The following is a 27,384-nucleotide window of genomic DNA, read 5'->3' on the forward strand; positions in this document are numbered from 1 at the left end:
ACAGGTAGCAAACAGTGGGTGCTACAGACACCAAACCCCATCGTGTAGTGCTCAGTCCCTCAGCTCAGACAAGAGATCTCCTCGATTGGCCTAATTCTTACCATTTTATGTTTTAGCTCAGATCTCAAGAACCGTGAGGTCTAGAGATAAAATGTTTTTTGTTTTTTTTTCTTGTCTCAAGTTGTTGGCACCATTTAGCACTCAAACCCACTCAGAATTTTAGCTAAATAGCATAATGTGTAAATGAGCTATATCTATGAATTTTGTTCTATCCTCACAAAATTTAAGAAAACTCAGATCAGAAAACTGTTTCTCAGGAACCGTAAATCGGATTGAGCTGAAATGTGTTATTCCGCACGACTACGATAATTTGTAAGGATTTTCTTAATGCCAGCCTGGTTGCTTAAAACATGGCTGCTATCAGTCAGTCGGCTTTCAGCAGACATTTGATAGTGTTAATAATGCTCAGTCTTCACAATACTTGAATGATTGCTCCCTTTAGGGACCCAATGAAAAGGATCTGTTGTCACTCACACTGACTACGTTTACATGGACAGCAGTAATCTAATCATTGGCCTTACTCTGAGTAAGATAATAATGTGATTAAGGTGTTTACATGAGTCGCTTTTAGAATACGCCTTTCATGTACCCGTGTTACATGTTATAGAACATAATTAGATTAACGACGTCCCTCCAGAATTTCACGTATCGACATACATTTGGTCTTCGTTATGGCACCGTATACAGTTTTGGGTGTTTTCCATTAAATTTTTTTTTTTACGAACGCTTCCAGTGCAGTTGACTATTTGTCATGCTATACGTGCAAAGAGACGACTGCTTGAAGCCATGGGCTGCATCCCAAACCATGTACTTACCGTCTATATAGTAGCCGAGATGCATGTGTTTTTTCCCCACTACAGGCCTATAGTAGGCAAGTATGCGGTTTCGGACACAGCCGAACTCTCTTGTTCACCGTAAAACTGCCGTGTGTGTACGTGTCCTGTCGCACAATGCGGTGAAAACTCTCACACGATGTTAATAGTGTGATTAAGGTGTGTACATGTCTGTAATACACGGCCATAATGCGACTAAAACAGGAATACTCCACCTGTCTTAATTCCATTGGTGTTTACTTCCAGTATGACTTTAATCAGATTAAGGTAATTAAAAATTGCTGTTTACATGCTAGTTTCTTAATCAGAGTATCGTCTTAATATCAGATTATTGTTGTCCGTGTAAACATACTGGGGTAGTGGCAACTGGGGTCACTGTTCACTTTTTTTAACCAGCAAACAGCATATCTAATGTAAAATAAGGTGTCCAGTAAAGGTTTTTTTTTTTTTCCATTTTACTTTTGATTCATTGACTTATGCCATAAAAAGTAATGTTTAATGTAATATGCCACAAAAGTGTAATATTTGTAAACTCAAATTTCTGATAATTTGCATAATATGCAAAACCCACTTTTGCAATCTGTTCCTAGGATATTTATGTATTTTTTTAACCATACCTTCATAACCATGGTATCGCATTACTCAAGCATTTGTCCATCAAGGGTTATAAAAACATGCTGAGATTTGTGTAGAATATGACTCGCAAGCAGTGATTGAGAGGCAGCGCTTCATTTACTCAAACAGCCATTGGACATGAAATATTAGATTGATTTGCACAAAACCTGAAAGTCATATTCAGGGCTAGATTTTGAGACTTTTTTTTTTTTTTCTAAGTTTGGGGTGTGGGCGTGAACTTTTCGCCTCGGCTCCAAGTTCAAATATCTAGTAGCTACCTGCGATGCAGTCCCAATGCCATAAGCAACGAACTAGGAATTTGCCTAAGTTGCACAGGCACTCTGCGTTGTCTTCAGGAAATGCACTTTTTTTTTTAATCAGAGCTCTACCAAAATCTGTTTGTGTCATTGCTGTTTGTATTTCCACATGCAGCAAGTTTATCACCACCCTCTCTTTTTTTGTGTGTGTGTAGATGGCGACCCAGTATGTGACCAAGATTGAACTTGCCATATCCTGCAAAAACCTTCTCGACAAAGATATTGGCTCAAAATCAGACCCACTGTGTGTTCTGCTGCAGAATGTGGGGGATGACAAGTGGACTGAGGTATGCAACACTCAACTGGAATAAGTTATTTGAGTTGTGGGATTTAATGGGGTTTAGTGCGGGAGTGGTGTCTAGCTGATACTGACACTTTTTTTTTTTCTTTCTTTTTCTTTTTGTTTTTCTATTTGTGAATTGTAGGTGGACCGCACAGAGAAAGTGAAGAACTGCCAGGACCCAGAGTTTTCTAAAAGACTATGTATTGACTATTTTTTTGAGAGGGTGCAAAAACTAAAGCTAGGTATCTATGACATTGACAACAAATCTGTCGACCTGAAAGATGATGACTACTTGGGAGGTTTTGAGTGTACCCTTGGCCAGGTATCAGCAATTTCACATGCCACATGTTGTGAAGATTTGAGTTGTATTCACTTTTCAGCACCCAAGGATAGAAGTACACTTACTCTTGGTGCAATGTTGTGAAATGATTGCTTGTGTCTGTAAAAGTGTTTGGTAGAATGTTTGCATCTGCATGTGTTAATTTCTGCCATAGGTTGTGTCAAGTAAGAAGATTACCAACCCCCTTCAGCTCAAACCAGGCAAACCAGCAGGCAAAGGCATTATAACGGTATATCTTGATACTTTGGAAAAAAAAAATTATGATTAGCGTTTGATTCAACATTTTATTTAAAAATGTCTCTAAATCATTGAAACAGTAATGCTGACTTTTTTGCAGGCCTTGCGCTCCATAATCCACACTGGTAATTCTCACAGCATTTGCATGTTTCAGTGTGAAATCTTTCTGTTTCAGGCTTCTTTTGTAGCCCGCTTTTTACTTTTACAAGTCAAGAGTAACATTTGCCTGTTGTCAATCTAAAGGCACTCGTACTGCACTGCTGATGAGTACACCATCAGTTCTCCTGTTCCACAGTTGTCCAGTACCGTTCTTTACTCTTTCACCCCTTGAGTGCAGTGCTTATCATGGACAACTTTTTACAAAGGAGTTTTCAGTGTGCCATCGGTATGATTTCTTCGCATTGGTGATAAGAAAATGTGACGTACTGTTACTTGGGGGCAGTGGTGATTTAGCGGTTAAGGCTCTGGTTCAAGCCCCAGCGCTGCCACTGTTGGGCCCTTGAGCAAGGCCCTTAACCCTCTCTGCTCCACGGGGCGCTGTATCATGGCTGACCCTGCGCTCTGACCCCAGCTTCCTGACAGGCTGGGGTATGCGAAGAAAACAATTTCACCGTGCTCTACTGTATATGTGACCGATAAAGACTCATCATTGATCACACTTTCATTAAAATTAAATTAAATTTCATTAAAATGTGCTGCATGGTTTTTAATATGCTACAAGTTGATTTGTACAGTGTATTGTATTGAGAAACTATTTTAAAACGCATTTAAATTAAAGAGCCATTTCTTAACTGCTATGCAAACAGCCTACCTAACTAAATAATTCAATATTTGCTCTGAAACAGTTGTGTTTTAATATGTACTTCCATACTCCAGATTATTAGTAGCCTAGCAGTAAGCAGTTTTAGCTTACTCGACATGTGTCCAGCCAAGAACTGGATCTGGGGACACACAACATTCCTGAATAAATGAACACATTTAGCCTCTCCGTGAAGCTACCGTAGGACACCTGGTTATTATCGAGCTAGATCGTGTTTGCTAAGTGGCACAGCAAGCCTTATATTTGCTTCTTAGCTAACTCATCTTCCCAATAGACATCTGTTTGAAATGCGGGTGTATGTTGTTAATTATGGTGCGTGTCACCTTCTCTACCTGTAAGTTTGTGCGATAGTTCTTCCGAAGAAGATTTCTCAGACTTTATAATAGTTACTTTATTATAGATTTGCCATTTAGCAATTGTGAGGTTGGGGTGCTTTTACAGCTGTCCTACCAGGACAATTTCATTTCATGCTATTAGCTAAACTGCTGTGTAATAAAGTGTTTTGTTTCACAGATTGTCGCAGAAGAAGTGAAGGACAACCGAGCCATTGTGCTGGAAATCGAAGCCAAAAACCTGGACAAGAAGGTAAAAGGATTATTAAAAAGGATTATTCACATTTCTTTACTCAGTACTGCCTTCTTATGAAGTCACTGATGTCTCCCATTTTTTCCTATAATTTTGTAGGATATGTTTGGCAAATCTGATCCTTTCCTGGAGTTCTTCAAGCAGGCTGATGATGGCACATGGCAGCTAGTCCACAGGACCGAGGTGCGGATTCAATTCCTGTTATCCAAATTCTGTTCGAGTTACTGACTTATTGGCTTAGAATATAATGTCTCTTTCTCTGACTTCTTTCAGGTCGTTAAGAATAATTTGAACCCATCCTGGAAGAAATTCACTGTTTCTTTACATACATTCTGTAATGGAGACCTGAACAAGCCAATGAAGGTATAACCAACAGCAGGTCTTGTTCCAGTACACACCCTGAATTGTTACTCATAAAACATGGTGTGATCCAGAATGTATAGAGCAATGTTTATTAATATTATATAGAGTATATTTATTTATTAGCAGTACACTCAAACCCTTTATTCAAAGTCCTGTCATTCACCGTACATCAGTACATTCAGCATAATGGACACTATGCTTAATTGACATTGGGAATGTGTTGCAGTAAAAAAAAAAAAGACGGGGGTGGGGGGAAGCATATCACATGACTACTGGACTATCTCTAGGTGCTGCAGATGTAGTAGCATTAGTGCAGTCATTACTAGTGTCTTTTGTTACACTGCAATTGTGTTTCTTTTCATCATAATAGATAACAGCAGTTCTGCCTGTTGTGTCTTTTAAAAAGTAATTAAAATGCTGCAATACATTGAGAGGGAACAGAGGTCTATGAATAGCTGCCCCCTCAAAGAGAAGATGGGGGTGTAGAAAGTGGAAAGAGGCAATCCAGAAACCTTTTAAAAAAAAAAAACAAAAAAAAAACTTGAAACTATTTACATCTGTAATTAAATGTAGCTATTATTATGACAAAACTCTTGCATGTGGACAACTTTAAAGTAACATGGTTAATTAACAAGAAAGGGTCTAGCAGTTTTCCACACTGAGACGTTGTAGGTACTGTAAGCCAAAGCAATTCGATTCATTAGAAGCATCCGTTATTGTGTAATTGCACTGAATGTTTTAAAAAGCTTGTGTGAATTTAAACACTGGTTAATATGGAAGCAAATCTTTGTTTTCTTTGTTTTGGAAATGTTGGGGCGAGTGCACATGGGTTTGGAATGTGTTATTTTTTTTTGCTTTTGAAAATAGGCTCCTGTTTGCCTTAAATTGACTATAGATATCTTTTAAGTGTATACATGTTTTGCATGTGTTTCTGATGCTGGAACCTGTTGAGTCGTAAGCAGTAGCACATTCACCTCCAGTTTTCTCAGTCAGAAGGTGTTCTTGTGTTAAATGCATTAATAAGTCAGTCCGTGTATGTCTCAATGCTAGGTGGCTTGTTATGATAAGGATGAAGATACCAGCTCTGACCTAATAGGAGAGTTCACTTGCACTGCAGCCAGACTGCTGGAGGCTAAGGACCAGGGGGTGAGCAGCTTCACAACTCCCCATCTAAATATCGTGTCTCTGACTTGCTCCCCTTAGGTCCACTGCTTTGATTATGATAGCGATGGCTCACATGATCTCATTGGCGTTTTTCAAACTAAAGTGGCTGAGCTTCTGAAAGTAGACAGTGGTTCTCTGGTGAGACTGTCTTCAATAACAGCTTATTTTAATCTCAGCAGTCTAATAACTTTTCATCATGTTGTCTGTCCTGAATATTCTGGTAATGTTATCAGGTGGAGTTTGAGTGCATTCATCCAGAGAAGCAGAAGAAGAAAAAGAGCTATAAGAATTCCGGCGTTGTCCGTTTCAAATACTGCAAGGTGCGTTTGTGGCTGGATTTTGTATGTTTTGCTCAAATTAAATAGCACACCGACAAAAAACAAAGCTGAGCAGGGTGTTTTCCAAAACCATTACATTCTTAGAAATAAGAAATCAGTTCATCAAACCTTACTTATGACTGGTTTAAAAAAAAAAATTACATTAGGTTATTAGTATTATTTTTACATTAGAGTTGTTTGTTTATTTATGTGTCGTATGTCCTAATGCCCAACTTTCTGTATTTGTCTGCAGATAGAGGCACAGTACACATTCCTCGACTATGTGATGGGAGGTTGCCAAATTAATTTCACGGTACGATAGTTTATGGCCCCTATACAGTTTTTAAACCCTATACACTGCATTTTAAACTCCAAAAGCTTGACTGTCATAGTGTACTATATTGTTGTAATTATAAAGTCCTACAATAAAGCTTTAACAGAGCATTACACCAAATAGTTAGGTCCTCAAATTCACTCACACAGCATAATATATTCATACAGCGCATACGGTTATAGACTTGAGAATATACAGTCCGCTCCGAAAGTATTGGAATTTTTTGTTTTTGCCGTACACTGAAGACATTTGGGTTTGAGATCAAAAGAGATGAGCGAGATGATGGATCAGAATTTCAGCTTTCGTTTCCTGATATTTACATCCAGATGTGTTAAACAACTTGGACCACAGTTTGTTCCAACCCACATTTTTTATTTCTAGTGATCAAAAAGTCCATGTGACTGACTGGTGTTTCTTGTTGCCCAGGTCTGCCCTGTTAGATGAGTTGTTTAAACAGTTAATAACTCTGAATGTCTACTCTTGGGTTTCGCCTGTGAAGACTGGATTTGTTGTTTAAAAAGGATAAACCGACATAGAGTTTAGAAACTCGATTGCACAAGGATTGGGCATAACCAATACATGAATTTGGAATGTCCTGAAAAAGAAAGTTCATCAGTGATTTCTAACAGCCAGACATTGAACATGTCAGCCAAGGAAAACAACAGTAGTTGATGATGGAAACATTGTGAGAGCCGTGAGGGGAAAACCCCCAAATCACCAACGACCTCCACAAGGCAGGGGTGAAGATATCACCATCAACCATTCGAAGAAGATCTAAGCCACCAAAGTAATGGCAAGGCCAAAGTGTGGAGAAAGAAAGGGTTTGCTCAAGGTCCGAACATGCAGGGTGGAGGTAGTGTCATGGCATGTCATGACAATGGACTTCATTGGGGTAAGAAGTGAAAGTTTTTAGACTGGCCACATTAATCACCGGACTTGAACCAAATTGAGCATGTATTTCACCTCTTGAAGAGGAGAATGAAGGGAGAAACCCCCCGAAGCAAACAACAACTGAAACGCCTCACAAAAGACTGCAGCAGTGATGTGCAACTAAATATTAAGTGTTGTTTACTTTGTTACTTGAAGACTATCTGCTCCTATACTTTTGCTCACTTAAAAATTGGACTTGTTGTTCCAGTACTTTTGGAGCAGATTTAATATTAAACCCCCCAACCCCCGCTAAAATTAACCCATGGTGATCGTAATCTCAGACTTGTGATGATTATAGGTGGGTATCGACTTCACCGGCTCTAATGGAGACCCTCGCTCTAAGGACTCTCTGCACTACCTCAGTCCTGATGGGGTGAACCAGTACCTCAGTGCAATCTGGTCTGTCGGCCTTGTGATCCAGGATTATGACATGTAAGCGCATTACTTTACTTTAGCTTCTTTGTTTTTACCTTTCTGCTTTGACACCATTTGAGGGCAGTATAGCTTCTTTTAACGTGCTGTTCTCTCTCTTTCCTTAGGGATAAATTGTTTCCTGCTTTTGGGTTTGGTGCTCAGGTGCCTCCAAATTTTGAGGTTAGATGTGCTCCTTTCTTCTCATCTCACTAAATATACTCTTCTTAAACACACTGATGGATATGACCTTGTCCTACAGGTGTCACATGAGTTTGCTCTAAATTTCAATCCCAGTAACCCTTCCTGCCAAGGTACGAGTCATTAGTCTTGTCTGATTTAAAAACTTATGTAAAAAGTGATATGATCATTTTGTTGAGGTTTGTTCCATTGTGTGTCTGCAGGAGTGGAGGGCATCGTACAGGCGTATCGCGCTATTCTGCCACAGCTGCGTCTGTACGGCCCAACTAACTTTTCCCCCATCATCAACCATGTGGCTCGTATCGCTGCAACAGCAGCTCAGCAGCCAACTGCAGCGGTACGTTGGAAGCTCTAAAGCTGTTTTCAAAAGGACGTTTTAGTGTGGGTCAGTAAACACTGAGTGATACTGGTGTGGTGTTGCTGTGTCTGTGGACAGAGATCATTTTCCCCATGTGACTGAGAAACTGTCTAGTCAAGATTAATGGCACTTGTTTTTCTTCAAATTGAATACAGTTCACATGAGGATTGAAAACAGAACGTTTTAAATTGGTGAAATATGTATGGAAAATCAAAACTTTAAAAAGACTGTTCTTTAACTATGTATATTATTTTCCACCTTTTTTTTTTAAACATATATTTTTAACCCTACACTGGAGGAAAGTGTATGTGTACTTGCATTGCTGTCTGTGCTAGCCTGATAATATTTATAATGTAAAGTTTTAAAGGTATAAACGTTTACATTGGGCTTCATGATTTGATTTGGCTCGTCTTGCCTACATTCCGATTTCTCTCTTACAGCTACTGCCTTTAAACGTTTTTCTCTAATATAATGTATTTTATTCACATTTGAGAATTTGGGCTCTGGATAACTACAGGTCTTTTAATTGTACACATTATGTATATAATGCATGTCGATTATGTATCAGTTGAGGTTTTAAATATAACAGATAGATTATAAGTCTTATTTGTGCTAACCTTTTATGCTTAAGACCACTTTTAGCATTTTCTCTGTTGGCTGTTATCACTCTTGTAATCTGAATCCAGAGGTAAAAGGTATGAATTCCGGTGCACACGTTGGCAGTGTGCTGAACTGAGGATAGTCGTAAGCGTTTTAGAGAGTCGTGTCATTCAGCTCTGGGTGCGAGTTATCAAAAGCAATTCTCTTTTCCTCCATCTTGTTAATCATTGACATCACTGACCGACAGTCTACCGAACTGGCTGATTGGTTCTCTCAAAGTATATTCTATCAAAAAAAAGCGGCTGACTTGGGTCTTCTTGAAATCAGTGGCTGGTTGTGCATTTTGCCGGATACAGAAACACCATTATGAAAACATTCTAATGCAGTGGTACTTTACCAAATTGTTAGAGTATGTGCCAGTGTTTCCCAGTGCTAGAACTTTCTTAGCACCACTCATTTTGGTTCTTCATTTGCTCTGAGCAAATGACTCCAAGTAGACATGTTTTGAATTATACGTAAGGAATAAAACAGGACAGGGGTATGTTAGTGAATCCACACTGGGGTGGTGTGACGTGGCTCAACGCGAAGCAAAGGGGCCTGATTTCTGCTTGATGCACGCCAAGTCGAACTGTACAATGTTCTGTAAAAAACGATTTCATGCACAGTAACGTTAAACACTCCTGCCGTTGTGATGTAACGGGCTGCGTCTTAAATTGAAAACGTTGACCTTCTATTTAAACGCATTTACTCGTCTCTTCTTCATTTCAATTTTTCAACCGTGTGCTGGCACTTTAATTCAGACGCTTTAAAAATACACATTACTTCTGCTCTGCTGCAGCATGCGGTGGAAAGTTTTAGCAGTGCAGAGCTTACAAACTGCAGTTTTGTCGTCATTGTCGCCCAATTCAAAGTAATTCCACACAAGAGACATCTTCACATACAGCACGAATTCGATGTGTTCCCGCCCTCTTTCGATTGACGGGGTATAATCGGGCCTGATCGTCGGACGTTTTTAAACTATCGGCCGATTGTGTAAAAAATGAACTTTATTGGCCGATATATTGGTGCATCTCTAGTCATGAACCTTACTTGGGGAAAATCCTGGTCTACACTAGCTTAGCTTGTTTTAGCAGCTCAGACAGCAGTGAACAGATCGTTAACACAACCACTGGTTTTAAAGATTTTTATTCGGCTTCTTTCTGTAACTCATCCTGCCTCATATGACCAAATTTGGATTTATTTAAAAGATGGCCTGTTTTCACACTAAAAAATCTTCTGCTGTCATCCTCAGCAATATTTTGTGCTGTTGATCATAACTGATGGAGAGATTACTGATCTGGACCAGACCAAGCAGGCCATAGTGAACAGCTCCAAGCTCCCCATGTCCATCATTATTGTGGGTGTTGGTGAGGCGGACTTCAAGGCCATGGAGGTATTGGATGGAGATAAAGGTGTACTTAAATCTCCCTCTGGGGAACCAGTGGCAAGAGATATAGTACAGTTTGTGCCTTTCAGAGACTTTGTCAAGGTATGTTTCTCATAACAAGTGCTTCCGTCTTTTAATTCAGCCACTAATTGCTTGTTAATATGAATTAATGTAATGTAGACAGATGCATAAATGTTTGAAATTGACCAGATTTAAAGCATACGCATGATTTTATTTAATTTCACTATTACTTATTTCTCTTTTCTTTTTTCTTTTTTTTAATTATTCTGGCCTTCTCTTCAGGCTCCCAAAGAAGCTCTGGCCCAAAGTGTTCTTGCTGAAGTGCCTGGTCAGCTGGTGACTTACTTCAAGCTGAGGAATCTGAGCCCTGTCAACCCTCCTGTTCCTAAAAAATAGAGGCAGGTGTTTGCATGTTCAGGGGAAAAATCATTATGAAGACTTTTTTTTTTTTTTGTATAATGCAATGAAAATAATGCCTGGCACAGTAGCCTTCGTTAGCCATATTTTCTGATAAACTTTCCACTGTATTTACACTTTCCAATTTAACCTTCTTCAAATGTTATGGCGCGCAACAGTGATGGTTTTTGAGTTCTGGATTATAGACTTATAATTGGGTTCTGTCTCTCAATCACTATTCAGTTCATACAAAACAATTATGTACGTTAAATTACAATTAAAATGTGTTGGCCTGTGTGGTGTTCCATTCTTATGCATCTTTGTGGCTCCTAATAATTGTAATTAGTCTTCCAGCATTCCAGCTTTAAAACAGATACTTTACAATGGGTCACGCAGTTGGAATTGAAACGTTTGCCTTTTCTTGGAAGTTAATTGTAAAGAGCAATTACTCCATTCCCAACACACCGCACTGCTCAACAAATGCATTTGAAAGCGAGCAGGAATGTTTTAATAAGTCTTCAGTAACCCTGCTAACTCTCCACCGAACGCAGTGTTGTGAATAATCTTGCGTGTAATGTAGTGTGAATTTCTCACATTTGCGGCGTAACTTTTATTTAACACAAAGTATGTCGGTCATTGTCAGTGAAATATTGGATGCTAGCCTAAAGTTAATTGCACTTTGTAATTCAGTTACTTCAATTATAGTCATGCGCTTGGTTTTACATTATATAAACTTTAATCTGAAAGGGAGAATAGCAGGTATTATCATCTTGTGTTCATTTGATCTTTAGCAGATCATGATCATAAGGAATCTCCTTTAGGGCTTATCTCTCTTTTTTTTTTTTTTTTTTAAATAGTATTTATAGAACTTCTCGATCACTGTGGATTCTGAAAGGTTCCGTGTGTTGAATAGAATTATCCCGTCGAGCCTCCCTGAAGCAAAATGTGTAGAAATACCAACTATTTGTGTAGTTCATGTTATGCACTTTCTTAAAATGGTGACCAGAACTGAAACACCAGCACTATGTATATCATGCAGTCATGTAGATCAATCAGTGTATTAGGGCTTTTTTTTTTTTTACCCCCATATATGCAAATGTTCGCACCTTGACATGCCTTAATCAAAGTGTCAAATATTCTACACACAATATATTTACACTTGTACAAGATGCCATATACCAATGCTTGTTGGATACATGCCTTAAATAGTATGCCTAGAGATCAGCATATCTTCCTCTGTTCTGTGCAGAGTGTGTGTGTGTGTGTGTGTGTGTGTGAGAGAAAAATGCCACTCAGCAGTTATCACCTGCATCTCTTTTGATTACACAGTGCTCAGCTATATGCCTTTGCCATTTATTTTTTTTTTACAAATAAAAAAAATGAACTGAATATTATGCCTTGGTCCCCCTTTTTTTTTTTTCTTACTCCAAATCTTTGTTTTCTACTTTGTATGTGTTCTCTGTAACCAATGAAAGTGACATTTTTCACTTCTTTAATACTGAAAAGTACTCGGTACAACAGGGGAAAAGTTCCAGTTGAGTCATGTGTTGATTCTTATGTCGATTTTAGCACTTCCTACCTGTCGCATTACCATGTGCAAACAATAGAAACAAACTACGCACTCGAGGGGAGACAAATTCATTCACGAGACAGTCTTGCACTTTCTCAGTGTTCAGTTACTACACCGAGCGGCTCGGTTATTCACAGGCATCAGTCCGATCAAACCGATCGGAGTCGAATCAAACTTTATTCTGATCGTTCTCATGTTTCTTCAAATGAACAGAATAGATTAACGTTAGCAACATGTTAACTAGTAGTACAGGACGATAAAGGAGATGTTTCAGGACCAATAAAGACGATCTTCATCGTTGAAACATGTCTATTGCTGTTCAGCTGAGGAAGATTTCAAACCTACCTGGAAAATATGACCGGAAAGTGGAATTGTCTTTTAGGGGTAAGAAGCTAAAATGTCACTTAACGTGCATGTGTGATTTCATTTTTCAACAGTTGGGTGTGTACTGATATTAATGGTAATTATGAATTTTTATGAGGTTGATTGTAACACTGGCTTTTAGGCGTGATCTTTAACCGTTATTTTTTCTGAATCTTGTATATTTAAAAATATTTATTTGTACATCTTTATTTTTAATCTTTCCATTGTGATAGTCCACGCCTTCATTAAAATAAATCATGTTGTTCATTACCCAGATTTTACTCACAAAACCAAGATTCTCCAGTGTGAAAATATAGCCATTTTTAATGAGGTAAGGAAATATACATTGTTGTTGTATGGTTTCAAGCCTGTGTTTTATATATAAAATATATAAGAATTTAATGTGAATGTCTGTGTGAACAGGAACTATTTGAAACCAAAAAAATTTTAATTCTTCTGACTTCTATGTCAATAATACAGAAAAAAACCCCCAACATATTATAGACCTTCATTATGGGTTGTTTGATATAACTAAACAATGCTGGATAAGAAATCCATCATAAGTATTTGAGAAACAATTGCTGTGTTTTCAAGAGTTTCAGTATTTGGCTTTTGTCAGGGAAGAGGTGTGGATCTGTTCCTCACACAAACCGCTCCCTCTGTGCTTAGTCACTCAAGGCACCCTCTAGTTAGTGTGTGCACATATCAGTAAATAGCCAGCGCCCTGCATACACTCGGGAATGAATGTGCAGTATTTACACTGCTGTCTCTTCCTGGTGTTAAACTTTAACCTATGTTAACAAATGTTCAGATGTTCACGAGTGCTGAAATGGTGATGAAATTCTCTGTTGCAATCCTAGTCAGATGTTGAAAGCAGTTTGATTGTTTCCTACACAAAAATGTGCCTTAATGAGAAAAGATAAAGTTCCACTGGTTTCAGTGCTTTTTGTTGGTGGGGTCACAAAATGGCATATTTTGTACCATCATAATTATGTATTTATTGACTGGAGCCATTGGAACGCTTTATTCCTGAACCTTCCACCCATAGTAAACAAGTTAGGAAAGGAATCAAACAAGATTGGGTGTGCGGTTATCGGGAAATAATCCACGATAGGGGGGTGTGATGCGGCCCGACATTATTTTCCTTTCGAGCAAATCACTAAGTGTTTTCCACTTCCTATACCACAGCAATTTCACAATGATTGCAATATGTAATTTATCAATGAACAATGTTATCTTAAACTTATGAGTACATTTAATGTTGTGGAATGCCCACAAGACAAACTAGTTCCTGTTATCATGTGACAGCAGGAACTAGTTTGTCTTGCGGGCATTCCAGATGTTATCGCAGTGTTATTTAAAACAGCGGTTTTGAACCATTATGCGAGTGCGACCCACTTTATGGTTAGGGTTATGCACCACAGTGTGAATGAAGCAAACTGATAAAATGCTGTTAATTAAAATAGCATACGACTCTGAATTTGAACAAATCATTTACGACCACAAAAATGGAAATTAGAGCATATGCGTTCATTTTGGTTCTTAAGACATAACCCTTCCGTCACGACTCACGAATGCCTGTTTTATCCGTGTTTAGTTCAGGTTGGTAATAAATTGGAACTTAATGCGGTGACCTTTTTTACATAAATAATAATTTTTTACTACCAAGGAAGTCAATGTGTAGTTCTCACACTGGTAATACTCACTCAGTGGGATGATTGGGCCTTGATGGAGGATGCGAGGCAGTACTGCTGTGGTTCTTGTAGGGCTGAGGAAAAGACGCAAACTATCTTCGACCAGATCACTCAGTTCTCGGGATTCGTCGTACGCGATATCCAAAAATCCACCCATCCGGGTTCTCTGTGAATCTATCGTGTACAGTCATTTAAAATAAGTTTTCTCACGACCCAGATTTTAAGAACTGCTGATTTAAACACCACCCTCTTCTCTCACCAGCCTCTCTTTACCCTGTCTTGAATTTAATAAGATAAAAATACCTACACAACTGACTGTTGAATATCTCATAACAGTCTCACACCTCATAACAAGAACTTAAAAAAAAAAATCTCTATTATTATTATTATTATTAACCTTAATTACATGGACCATCTGCCACATACAAGTTTCTGGGAAGGACCTGTTACTATAGAAACGTTAATGTATTTTAATGAGCAGGTTAATGTAAACCTGTGATTTGAGGTACAGCCGGCACTACCGTCAGAGGCGTGCTTTTATAGGAAATTAATCAACACATCCCGATTAATATGATTAAAGAATTCGACGGCTAATTATTTTCTAGTTTTGTTAATATTGCAGTTAGATTTAATTCTCATTAATTAATTTCCCTTCGATTTAATTGACCAGTCCGATAGGCTTATAACTCTAATTATATATACAATACAACATATACAATATATTAACATGTAACTTCATAGATAAGGTTGGGTGTGATTTCCACTGTAGTCATTATAAAGCCCTTGGCTATGATTCATGGACCTCATAGATTTTCTATGGTGTATAGAACTCAATGATTTAATGAGCAAGCTTAACTGGTTGCAACAACTACTTCTACACCTCATTTTCCTGACATCTGTGACTGTCTAGCACTTCAGATGGCCACACTATGGGAAAATAGTGAAGGATGAAGTGCTCTCCGTCAGTGTGTACAACTGCAGCAAGATGTTCAGCAACAGGTCAGTCTATAAGATATAGATCAATCTGAGTGAAATATATAACGCCGTCTCTCAGACCTTTTCTTAGTACAGTAATAAATATGGCTGTAGCAACCATTTGATAGTTAGATTATCTTTCATGTATCTGCATGATTTTATCATATTGATTGGTTTAATGTGTGTGTGTGTGTGTGTGTGTGTGTGCATTTGCAGGCTGCTGGGGAAGCTGGTGATCAGCCTGCAGCATGTGGTGACAGCAGGGAGGCTGGTCCTGAGGGAGCCTCTCACAGACAACAACCACAGCTTGACTGATGTGAGTTACTTATGGGCTAAGCAAAGCTAATACCCTTCCACTTAGCTCCCATTACTGATCAGTCCCAAAATCTACTGCATCTGATGGCTAAAAAATTTCTAAGTGGACCTGCATTAGTATCAGAGACATTAGTGTCAAGTGCGTTTGTGTCTCTAAATACATCTCGATATTGAGTTTCAATGCATTTTTGCTTTCAGATATATGTGGAGTTGGATGTGAAGTATCACCCTGTACAAGGTGCGGCTGGGGACTGGACCAGTGAAGACTTCCTCAGGGAGGATGAAAGTGATGAGTGAGTGACATCCATCCATTTATCCATCCATCCATTTATCTACTTACTTATGTTTTTAAAGCAGTGTAATTACATTGTTCTTGGTTTGTATGATGTATGTAGAGTCTGTTCATACATTCTTTTATCTTTATAGAGCAGGTCTTGTGATTAGAAACACAGCGTTTCTTGAACCTGGGTATGTAAAGCCAGTCAACATTTTCGTCAGGCCAAATTACGGATTTGCATGCTCTTTCAATTTTCACGATCGTGTGATTTTTCAGAAACTTGCGGCCACAGCAGCTGGATCGAGAAGCCAGGACGCTTGGCCGCAGTTTGGTAAAGACCGACAACGAAGATGGAGATGATGATGATGATGATGACGACTACGATGATGATTATGATTTTTCAGATATGGATTGTACCAATATGACATTCACGCCGATCTTCAGGTGTTTCACGACGGTTTATTATAAGTCATTTATTTGACATTTGTTCCTGTGATTTATTTCACTATTGGTTATCATTAGCTGTGATACATGAGAACGGGCCCAGGTTATTTTATGGAGCGATAATACATTTACTCAGCTTTAATAAGTTAAAATTACCAACCATTTTATAAAAGTAATAATAAAGCAGCCTATACAATTGATGTATACTCACTTCTCTGTAAAAATAAATAAAATGCTAATAGAAGCTATATTGATGTATAGACAGTTTTAGTTGAAATGTGTGCTAAAATAACATATTAATACAGATTGTACTACTTCACAATAAAATAATGTTCATTTCATGGTGCTGTGTGGAGCTAGATCTAGAACAAAAGTGGAATAGGTAAGGTATAATCTTAAAAGTTTTGTCATTCAAACTCTATCTCACCAGATCCATTGTCATGTAGGCTATTACTTCAACAAAATGCTGTGCTTTTAGCCTATATTTTTTAATAACCTACCTCATTTAAGGTGTAAATGATGAAAAATCTGAAGGCAAAAGAACTTTTAAGATGAGGATTAGCAATTAACAAATTATCTCCCCAAGAAGGATAACTTGCAGGTGAATATATGAATGGAGCTAATTAACCTATAAATCATATTATTTAGCGAATTATATCATCATGCAAGAAAAATCCGGACAATGACTGGCCGACTAGTTGATTATTCACCTGCTGGCCTCTAAGTTAATTAACGTTTTATTTCTAATGCGTTAGGAATCCTCTTTAGCAGTTATCCCTCAGTTACAACCGCATCTTTGCCTCCATGTTTATAATGTAACTTTTAAAAGGGATGAATTCTTACTATACAGAGCCTGGTTCTGAAAGAAAAATCTCACGCTTCTCCGTGTTTGGCTACTTTAATGAATATCTCCTTCAATGTTCTCACACATTTCTTTTCTTTAGCCGATGTGCACCTTTATCCAAGCATGAGCTTGCTGTTGCTCCAAAAGTTAAGTCATTCCAGGTGAGTCCCTGAAGGTCTCATTAGTACATGCTGAAAGTCTGACACACAATGTAAATTTGATCATTATATACATGTAAAGTAAAACCCACTGAACAAAACTGAAAGATGCTCCACTTAAAAACAGATTTGAAATAAAAAGCTTTATTATTCTGTAATGTGATGTATTTCTGAGGATTTACAATGCTATGTGGAATTGGGGAGGGGTGATGGAACATGAGGTATTTTCCCCCACCTGCATGTGCATGGTGATATAGTCCAAGAGTCTGGTTGATATCGTTAATGATTTGTACAGCGTATTGTCTGTAAGCTGTGTTGTATAGAGGTGACGGATATGTTGTGATCTTCATGTTCATTTGACATCCTGCTTTAGGTGAATATCAATGTGATAGAGGCTCAGAAGTTGGTAGGTGTCAACATCAACCCTGCTGTGTACATCACTGTAGGAGATGAGAAGAAACGTACAGCAACGCAGAAATCTACCAACTGTCCGTTCTTTAATGAGGTACGTGACTTCTAAAGATTAAAATGTAGAGATCCATCTATAGGAAAGTTTCTGCTCAGACTATTGCTTATCTTCATGTTGTTGTTTTTTTGTCTTTCAGAACTTCATGTTTGAGTTTCAGGAGACCCAAGATGTGCTTTTCGATAAAGTCATTCAGATTTCTGTAAGTGGGCTACGGTGTAAAGCGATACATTGGAAAATCGAGTTCTCTTGAAATATTTGATGCTCATGTACACCATTTATTTGAAATTTCAGGTTGTTCACAAAAAGATGCTTGCATTTATGATGACCCACATTGGCTCCTTCAAGATAGACATCAGTACAGTCTACCAGCAGTCAGGTATGCCGACTCATTCTACATGAATTATTAACAAATACCAATTTAATATCAGAAAATGTTGATGGTGTGTATTGAATCTAAAAATAATCATGGACAGACACTTATCTCAGTCAGTCATTTCCCATTTCTACTAAAATGTATGACATTGGTACAGAGATAACAGTAGGATGTCCACTTTAATGATGCTAATGAACTCATCAGAGTGTCTGCTAATTACAGGACTCTATAGAGAATAGCATGGTAACTATAATTATTAGTCATCAAGCTAGATCCTAGTTCTTCTCTCTTACCCTCCCCCTCCCCAGACCACCGTTTCTACCAGAAATGGGCTCCACTCACAGACCCTAAAGACACACGCTCAGGGATAAAGGGCTACGTGAAGTGTACGCTGAGCGTTATGATGAAGGGGGACCCTATGGGAATCGCCAGCCTGCCTCCCGCCACCAGTCAGAACGATGACATTGAGAAGTGAGCAAGTGCTAAGACATGTGCTGATTGTATTTTTTCCCCCCGTCAATCATAGATCACTTTTACAGCCTAATTATAGCTCCTCTCCTGCCGTTCCTAAAATTGCTTTTATATTATTTTGCATTTTTGTTTGCTTCATGCAGAGGGCTATAAAACAGGGTTTTCTTTTAAACAGGAACCTACTGCTTCCTAAGGGGATGCCAATGGAACGACCATGGGCCAAGTTCCTGCTGAGGATCTACAGAGCTGAGGACCTACCCAGCATGAATGCTGGTTTTATGGGCAGCTTCTCCAAAATGATGGGTGATAAAAAAGTCTTCATTGATCCTTATGTGCAGGTCACGTTCGCTGGCCAGCAGGTACTTCCTTTATAATACTCCTTTTTTACTCTTTATCACTAATAAATATAGTCAGATGAACCTGGAGTTGAATATGTTAGTGGTAAATTACAGGAGCACGTAAGCTGAGTGAAATAACACTGACTGCTGTGCGTTTGAAGAACGCTTAAATGGAAGTTGAAGTCGTCTTGTTTAATGTGAGATTTATTTGATTTCATTTGGTCTTTGTGTATTATTAGGAGGTGGATCGTTAGGATGTGCTATAAGTCTAATTCTCATCATTTAAATGCTTTCTGTAAGAGGCATTTTTCCATAGTTCTCTTAACCATGAAGCTGGAGCCAGTTGTTATTTTGAATTTATAATTCACATCTGTGTGTACTAGCTGTTCACTATTCTTTAATGCAAGCTTACACACACCCTAACAGCAGGTCTGTTTGTTCAATGGGCTGTGGTGCACATGTTTGCTAACAGCATATACAACAATTAGTAATGTACCTGGAACACTGTCGGTAGTTTCACTTCTGGCACAGCTGTTCTAATACCATAAGACACTTTGGACAGTACACGCATATTCACTATCTAATAAACACTATTTGATAAACAATATCAGCTGCTAGTACTTTATGTACCCCCAGTTTACATTTACATTTGGCAGACGCCCTTATCAAGATGACTTACAGAAGTGCTTTGAAGTCTCTATCAATAAAAACAATCCAGTCCTCTGATTGATAGTGGAGGTTGGATTAAGTGTATGGTGGTGTTCTTAGGGAGAGACCTCAGTGGACAGCAACACCAATTCTCCAGTGTGGAACGAGCAGATCTCCTTTATCGAGCAGTTTCCTCCCCTTGCTCGGCGAATCAAAGTTCAGATCCTTGATGATGCCAACATTGGCGATGTAGCTGTGGCCACACACTTCCTCGACCTCCAGCAAATCTCAAACCCCAACAGAAATGGTAATGATCTCCTCAACACATTGCACTACAGTGCGAGTTTTTTTTTTTCTTTTGTATTGCTGCAGTTCATCAATATCCTGTCCATCAATATCCTGCTGCCTTTCTTTCTTTAGTCCCCCTGCCCCCAAAATATTTTGTGTAATACTCTTTTTAGCTTTTCAATCTGCTGTAACCTTTTAAAATTCTTTATCTACTTTATCCACAATGAACATTGTCACAAAGCAGCTTTACATAAATATAAAAATTTATTAAATAAAATTCAATTTCATGGTATCTTCCTGCAAATTCTCATTTTCATGGAATAAAATTATTTACGCTAGGATTTCAATGAGTAGATTGTGGAAACTAGAGTTAGTGTAGAAACACTAACTCTTTAGGTTTTTAAACTCTTATAGCATAACGTGTAGCCTTGTTTCTTACCTTCCACCCCTCTCCTGACCTGGCTTCTCTGTGACTGTGCTGTAGGGTTTAATCCAACTTTTGGTCCGTCGTGGGTCAACCTATATGGGTCACCTCAAAACTCCACACTACGCGACATCCACCGTGACCTGAATGAGGGCCTGAGTGAGGGCATCTTCTACCGGGGCAGAGTGCTGCTGTCTCTGACTGTGGAGGTTTACTCATCCCCCACTGCTGCTGCAGTAGAGAGCAAAGCCATCGCCAGTGTCAAAAGCACGCTGAGCAAGCTAACGTTCAAGCGGAAAAGCAAGAAGTCCAAAGAAAAGAAGACAAAAGACAATGATGGTAAGGACAAAGTATAATAATGTCTAAATCTAGTTCTGTTTTGTCATTAATCTACACACAGTAATTCAACAGAACGTTTTCCAAAAGACATGTTTTGTGAAATTTTTGCAATTTTTTTGATCAAGGTTTCTTTATTAACATTTTTCAAATTAAACATACAACACTAACCAAACAGACAGAACAACCCCCCCCCCCCCAGTGCCAGACACAGAACATACATATTACATATTATAAAGCCAGACCACCATAGAAGAGAGCAAAAGAAACAAAATTATAGACAATGATCACATAACAATACTGTCAGCATCCACGTCTCTGACAAAGAACAGAAAAGGTTGCCAGATTCTGTAAAATTTCCCAGTCGTCCCCCGGACAGTGTACCTAATCCTTTCCAACTTAAGATGAGACATGACTTCCCTGACCCAATGACCATACACCGGTGGAGCAGGATCCTTCAATTTAAACAATATTAATCTCCTGGCCAGGAGAGTGCAGAAGGACATCATGCTGGTCTCGCACCATCTGAAAGGAGTATTCTCCGGGGTCACCCCAAACATCGCAATAAGAGGGGACGGCTGTACTACTCTTCCCATTATCTTAGTAAAGGTCTCAAATATAGATTGCCAGAATGTGTACAGCTTTGGGCATGTCCAGAACATATGCAACAGAGTGGCTGGGGCCTGTCTGCATCGATCACATGTAGGATCTATGTCGGAATTGATCTTCGAGAGTCTAGCTTTGGACCAATGCAGACGGTGTACAATTTTAAATTGGACAACCGCATGTCTGAGACATATGGAGGAGGAGAAAATCCCCTGGATTACCTTGCACCAATCAGCATGAGAAACTGATTCGCCCAAGTCCGCCTCCCATTTATTCTTAAGGAGATCTAGGGACGACAAGTCATGCATGCCGAGTAGGTCGTAGACAACCCTTATTGTCTGCTTCCTGGCCAGTTTACAGTTAAAAATTGCATCTAATAGCGAATTGGAAGGGCACAACGGGAAGGTGTCCGAATTTAAGGCCACAAAGCTTCTAAGCTGCAAATATTTATAAAAATGCGATCCGGGAATGTCATATTTCTGCATGAGCTGCTTGAATGAGACAAAAACACCCTCAAAATAGAGATCAGACAGTAAGACAGCTCCCTTTCTAGACCAAGCAGCGAAAGTCTTATCCAACAAAGATGGGAGAAACAGATGATTATTTGCAATTGGCCCCGTGAGTGACAAGTCCCCAAGAGAGAAAGATCTTCTAAACTGATTCCAAATTTTGATTGAGTGTACAACAACTGGATTAGAGGTAAAGCTAGACGGAGGTTGTGCGAATGATAATTTAGCACACACTAGGGCCGATGGGGAGGTGGACGCGATAGACGCCCCCTCCATAAGTGTCCATACAGGGGCTGCCACACTCTCCCCCATCCAGTACAACAATGATCTTATATTAGCTGCCCAGTAGTAGTACATGAAGTTTGGGAGTGCCATCCCTCCCTTCGCTCGAGGTCTCTGCAATATATGCCTTTTGATCCGTGGTGGCTTTTTGTTCCAGATAAAGGCTGATATCTGATTGTTCAGTTTTGAAAAGAAGGATTTTGTAAGAAAAACTGAAAAACATATAAAAATTTAGGCAGCACATTCACCTTTATAGTATTGATTCTGCCCCCCAGGGAGAGAGGCAGGGGATCCCACCTCTCAATATCTTGCTTCAGATTAGCTAACAGGGGCTGATAATTAGCAAGGTATAGGTCTTTATAACTATGCGTAACCCACACCCCGAGATACTTGAATTTCTTTAGACTAATTTTGAATGGAAATGAGTCTAGGGGTACCTGGAGTGCCCCCTCCCCAACAGGCATCAGTTCACTTTTTTGAATGTTGACCTTATAGCCCGATATTCTACCAAAAACCTTGAGTAGGGTCATTAGTTCAGGGAGACTCTCAAGGGGCTGTGAAATGAACAATAGCATGTTGTCCGCGTACAAAGAAACTTTATGCTCTATCCCTGCACGCCGGATCCCCCTAATGTCAGCATTCTGTCTTAGCGCCACAGCAAGTGGCTCCATTGCAATGGCAAATAGCAGTGGTGATAGAGGACATCCCTGTCTTGTACCCCGCTGGAGCTCGAAGTAGGTGGACAAATTATTATTAGTGTGAACAGCAGTCCTCGGAGATGTATATAGAAGTTTGGTCCATGATATGAACCTGGGACCAAACCCAAACCTCTCCATCGCACTGAAAAGATAGCCCCACTCCAACCGGTCAAATGCCTTTTCAGTGTCAAGTGAAAGCAACACTTCTGGGGTGCCAGGTGGGGAGGGGCTATAGAGGATATTGAAAAGGCGTCTGATGTTAAAAAAAGAGTATCGATTCCTAATAAAACCTGTTTGGTCCGGTGATAGAATGGATGGAAGAACTCCCTCCAAGCGACGTGCCAGAGTTTTAGCAAGGATTTTAACATCAGTATTTAGTAAAGAAATTGGCCGGTAAGAGCTGCAGTCAAGAGGGCTTTTGTCTTTCTTAAGGAGTAAGGAGATAACTGCTTCACGCATGGTAGATTGCAGGGCTCTCAAGGAGAACGACTCCTTGAAAACCGACAATAACAAAGGGGAGAGTTGCCTTGAAAACTTTTTATAGAAATCGTTTGGATAACCATCGGTCCTGGGGACTTGCCGCTTTGCATGAAATTTTTGCAATTTTATTAAAAATCTGAATAAGAACTATCTCATTTAGATAAGTATTCAGACCCTTGGCTAAAGGCACTCCAAATTGAGGCCAGATGCACCCTATTTGCTTTGATGTTGCTATCCTGAGATTTTCATCTCGAGATTCTAAGAACTTGATTTTATTTAGATTCCACCTGCGGCAATTTCAGTTCATTGGACATGATTAAGGAAGGCACATACGTGTGTGTGTGTGTGTGTATGTATAAAGTCTCACAAGTCAGTGCATGTCAGACCAAAATCCAACCCATGTAGTTCGAGGAGCTCCGTGATCAAATTGTGTCAAGGCATAGAGCTAGGTAAGGGTATTAAACCACTTCTACAGCTTTGAATGTCCCCAGGAGCACAGTGGGCTCCATCATAGTGAAGTGTAACCACCAGGAGTCTGGCTGTCCAGCCAGACTAATAAAACTCAATAATCGGGCTTGAAGAGCCTTGGTCAGAGAGGTGACCAAGAATCCAATGGCTACTCTAACAGAATATTAGAAGTCCTCCTCAGAGAAGGGAGAACCTGCCATAAGGACAACCATAAATGCATTATCAATCAGGCCTTTATGGTAGAATAGAACTGAAGCCACTTGTAAGCAAAAGGCATAAGGCAGGCCCTTAAATGACTGTGAGAAAATGAGGAAAATAATTCTCTGCTCTGATGAAGCAAAACTTTTTACTTTTTTGGTTGACCTCAAAGTGCCCTGTCTGGCGAAAACCAGGTACTGCTCATCAACTGGTAATACCGTCCCTACTGTGAAGCATGGTGGTGGCAGCATCAATCTATGGGGTACTTCTCAGAGGGAAGGATGAATGCAGCCGAATACAGAGAGGTTCTTAAGGAGAACCTGCTAGAGACTGAACATCTGGGGTGAAGGTTCACCTGTCAGCATGATAATGACCATACAACCAGAACAATGCCTTATTGGCTTTGGGACAAGTACCATAGAACATCTGTGGAGACACTTTAAGATAGCAGTTCCTGCCATCAGATGTTGCCCATCAAGTCTGATCGAGCTTGAGGGGGTATGCCAGGAAGTGGAGAAACTGCCCAAATCCAGATGTGTAACATTTATAGAGACTTACCCAAGAAGACATGAAGCTGTATTTACTGCTGAAGGTGCTTCTATAAAGTACTAAATAAAAGTTCTTTTTTGATGTTTAATAATTTAGCAAAAAAATCTAAAAACCTGTTATTGCTTAATCATTATTGTTTATTATGTGTAGATTAATGGCCAGAAAAAGTCAATTTAATCCATATTGAATTTAATCTATGACAATAGTGTGCACAAACGGAAGGGGTCTGAATACTTTCCAAATGTGCTGTAGTAACTCTAGTTAATCAGTGAAGGCAATTCAAGGTGTCCGCTGTTAGCAGATGATGTTAGAAGTATCACTTTCTTTTTTTGAACATTTAAAGTATAGTATACTTTGTGGATCTGATTAGAAACTTAACAGAAAGATTTCACAAACAAATAAAATAAGTATTTGTCTTCATGTCTAGATATAAACACTGGATAATATGTCATTTTTTTATCATCCATCCATCTTCTATACCGCTTATCCTACTGGGTCACGGGGGACCTGGAGCCTATCCCAGGGAGCATGGGGCACAAGGCGGGGTACACCCTGGACAGGGTGCCAATCCATCACAGGGCACAATCACATACACACTCACACACCCATTCATACACTACGGACACTTTAGACACGCCGATCAGCCTACCATGCATGTCTTTGGACTGGGGGAGGAAACCGGAGTACCCGGAGGAAACCCCCGTAGCACGGGGAGAACATGCAAACTCCGCACACACCGGGGAATGGAACCCCCGACCCTGGAGGTGTGAGGCAAACATGCTAACCACTAAGCCATTGTGCGCCTAAAATTTTTATCGTAGCAGGTGAAATAATAACAATTCTTGGATTTATAGACTCGGTAGGGTTACCTTACTATGGAAGGAGCCTGATTCATGATGTGTTTAGTCGAATGATTCTGTGAAAGCAGTGTTTGTGCAATCTATTGACACTTCTGTTTCTTGTCTATTTCAAACATGTTTTATAGCTAGATTTTAAAATGGATGGTATCTCATTATACTGTTCAGGCATGCAGGGTCGCAGTGGCCCTTCTGAGGAGCTGGAGGAGGCCACATCTGAGGTTCCAGCGGCTGTCACTGTTGAAGTGGAGGAGATTCATCCTCTTCCTGAGGTCAAAAATGGTTCTGCTATAATCACCCTATACTGTATCTGTATAAACTACTGGCCACTTTAATAGGAACACCTGTACCCCTGCTCATTCATGCAGTTATCCAAGCAGCACATGGCATACAATGATCCGATACAGGTCAAGTGCTTCAGTTAAGATCAGTTATCAGAATGGGGAAAAAATCTCAGTGACTTTGACTGTGGCATGGTCGCTGGTACCATACACGCCTTTTTGAATATTTCAGAAACTGCTTATCTCATGGATTTTTAAAAAAATGCATACCAGTCTCTCTTCTGTACACAGAATGGTGCAAGAAACCAAAAAATATCCATTGAGTGATAGTTATGTAGGCAGAAACACCTTATTGATGAAAGCGATATGAGAGAGAATGGGCAGACTCATTTGAACTGACAGGAAGTCTACAATAACTCAAACTCCTTACAACCATGGTGAGCAGAAAAGCATTTCAGAAAGCATCTCAGAACAGGAATCTGAGGCCACAGTGGGCAGAGGATTGAAAAAAAGAAACATCACCTGATCTGCCACTTGATTGCCTCATTGAATAATTGCATGAATGAGAAGGTGCTCCTTTTAAAGTGGCCAGTGAGTGCATTTCTATATATTTTCAGGGAGAGATATCCTAATGCTTAGCTTAACTTTGCAGAACTTCACAGGGGCAAAAGAGGAATTCTTGCTGTTTGCATCATTCTTTGAAGTGACCATGATAGATCCATCCATTGGCTCCAGATACGTCACCTTTGAGCTATCTATAGGTATGAATAAATACATAAAACATCTAAACCCTGCCAGGTCCATAAATATTTGGACATTGAAAAAGCCATTGTTATTTTAGTTGTCTATCACAGTATCGTGGAGTTGAAATTTAAACAATGAATAACAATTCTGGAAGGAGTGCAGACGTTCAACTTCAATATGAGGATATTTACATTTAAATCATCTACATCTAAACCTTTTAAGGGACCAAAAGTAATTGGACAGATGAACACAATCATTAATTAAATGGTCATTTTTAATACTTGCTTGCAACGTTTTTGACTGCCTGAAATCTGGTACCCCTAGACATTACCAGACACTGGGGTTCTTCACTGGTGATGCTCTGCCAGGCTGTTACTGCAGCTGTCTTCAGTTCCTACTTGTTCTTGGAGTGTTTTTCCTTCAGTTTTGCCTTTAGCAATTGAAATGCATTCTCAGTTGGGTTCAGGTGATTGATTTGGCCATTGCAGAACATTCCACTTCTTTTGCTTAAAAAAAAAAGTCTTAGGTTGCTTTCAAAGCATGCTTCAGGTCAATGTCAGTCTGCATTGTGAAGCTCTGTCCAATGAGTTTTGAAACATTTGGCTGTGTCTGAGCAAATAATAGCACCCCATGCACTCTTCTCTTCCCATCATTCGGGTAGATCAAGTTGATCTATATCTCATCTCATCTGTCCACAGGATGTTGTTCAGAATTGTACTGGTGTTATTTATTTATTAGATTTTTTTGGCATTCTCTATCCTGGTCTTTGTCTTTACCTTGTCTGGTAAACCCCCTGTATTTACTTTGGTGAGGTCTTCTCTTGATTGTTGACGTTGACTCTGAAACGGATACGAAGGTTGTTCGTGATCTCGCCAACGGTTGTGAAGGGGTTTTTACTTCACTTTACTGCAAGTGTTTTCTTTAGTCTTCAGCACCTTGTAGTGTTCCTGAGCTCACCAGCGCGTTCTTTCTTGGTAACAATATACCATATGCACCAAATATTTGATTTGGCTGCATCTTATTTTACATTACATTTGTGCGCTTAGCAGACGCTTTTATCCAAAGCGACTTACAAATGAGAGAGAGAGTATTTTGTGCTACTCTCTATGGCCAA

The 27,384-nt window shown here is 39.4% G+C and overlaps 2 protein-coding genes across 7 annotated transcripts in view; both read left to right on the top strand.

The window, feature by feature from the left end:
- The window catches only part of cpne1 (copine I), a 31,837-nt gene extending 19,837 nt beyond the window's left edge, over nt 1–12,000 (top strand). For 5 of the 6 annotated variants that reach the window (XM_053652893.1, XM_053652894.1, XM_053652895.1 and 2 more), the window contains 15 exons: nt 1,981–2,112; nt 2,251–2,430; nt 2,603–2,677; nt 4,019–4,090; nt 4,190–4,273; nt 4,364–4,453; nt 5,657–5,755; nt 5,851–5,937; nt 6,188–6,247; nt 7,497–7,630; nt 7,738–7,792; nt 7,872–7,923; nt 8,014–8,147; nt 10,060–10,296; nt 10,498–12,000. In XM_053652893.1, coding sequence (XP_053508868.1) covers nt 1,981–2,112; nt 2,251–2,430; nt 2,603–2,677; nt 4,019–4,090; nt 4,190–4,273; nt 4,364–4,453; nt 5,657–5,755; nt 5,851–5,937; nt 6,188–6,247; nt 7,497–7,630; nt 7,738–7,792; nt 7,872–7,923; nt 8,014–8,147; nt 10,060–10,296; nt 10,498–10,611 — 1,605 coding nt within the window. In that variant the 3' untranslated portion in view covers nt 10,612–12,000. Of the gene's footprint in view, nt 1–1,980; nt 2,113–2,250; nt 2,431–2,602; nt 2,678–4,018; nt 4,091–4,189; nt 4,274–4,363; nt 4,454–5,503; nt 5,600–5,656; nt 5,756–5,850; nt 5,938–6,187; nt 6,248–7,496; nt 7,631–7,737; nt 7,793–7,871; nt 7,924–8,013; nt 8,148–10,059; nt 10,297–10,497 lie in introns of all 6 variants that reach the window. The other variant, XM_053652897.1, reaches the window with a different exon arrangement.
- Nucleotides 12,001–12,098: 98 nt separating this feature from the next.
- fer1l4 (fer-1 like family member 4) overlaps nt 12,099–27,384 on the top strand; it is a 36,994-nt gene continuing 21,708 nt past the window's right edge. Inside the window, exons 1-17 of the mRNA XM_053652888.1 lie at nt 12,099–12,565; nt 12,820–12,875; nt 15,149–15,237; nt 15,430–15,529; nt 15,727–15,821; nt 15,955–15,996; nt 16,082–16,249; nt 17,194–17,254; nt 17,625–17,756; nt 17,857–17,919; nt 18,012–18,096; nt 18,402–18,564; nt 18,740–18,923; nt 19,671–19,857; nt 20,323–20,601; nt 25,414–25,517; nt 26,179–26,287. Of these exons, the coding sequence (XP_053508863.1) occupies nt 12,487–12,565; nt 12,820–12,875; nt 15,149–15,237; nt 15,430–15,529; nt 15,727–15,821; nt 15,955–15,996; nt 16,082–16,249; nt 17,194–17,254; nt 17,625–17,756; nt 17,857–17,919; nt 18,012–18,096; nt 18,402–18,564; nt 18,740–18,923; nt 19,671–19,857; nt 20,323–20,601; nt 25,414–25,517; nt 26,179–26,287 (1,996 nt within the window). The 5' untranslated portion in view covers nt 12,099–12,486. The remainder of the gene's footprint in view (nt 12,566–12,819; nt 12,876–15,148; nt 15,238–15,429; nt 15,530–15,726; nt 15,822–15,954; nt 15,997–16,081; nt 16,250–17,193; nt 17,255–17,624; nt 17,757–17,856; nt 17,920–18,011; nt 18,097–18,401; nt 18,565–18,739; nt 18,924–19,670; nt 19,858–20,322; nt 20,602–25,413; nt 25,518–26,178; nt 26,288–27,384) is intronic.

Source organism: Ictalurus furcatus, chromosome 21, assembly GCF_023375685.1.
Source record: "Ictalurus furcatus strain D&B chromosome 21, Billie_1.0, whole genome shotgun sequence".
In the NCBI taxonomy this organism is placed as follows: domain Eukaryota; kingdom Metazoa; phylum Chordata; class Actinopteri; order Siluriformes; family Ictaluridae; genus Ictalurus; species Ictalurus furcatus.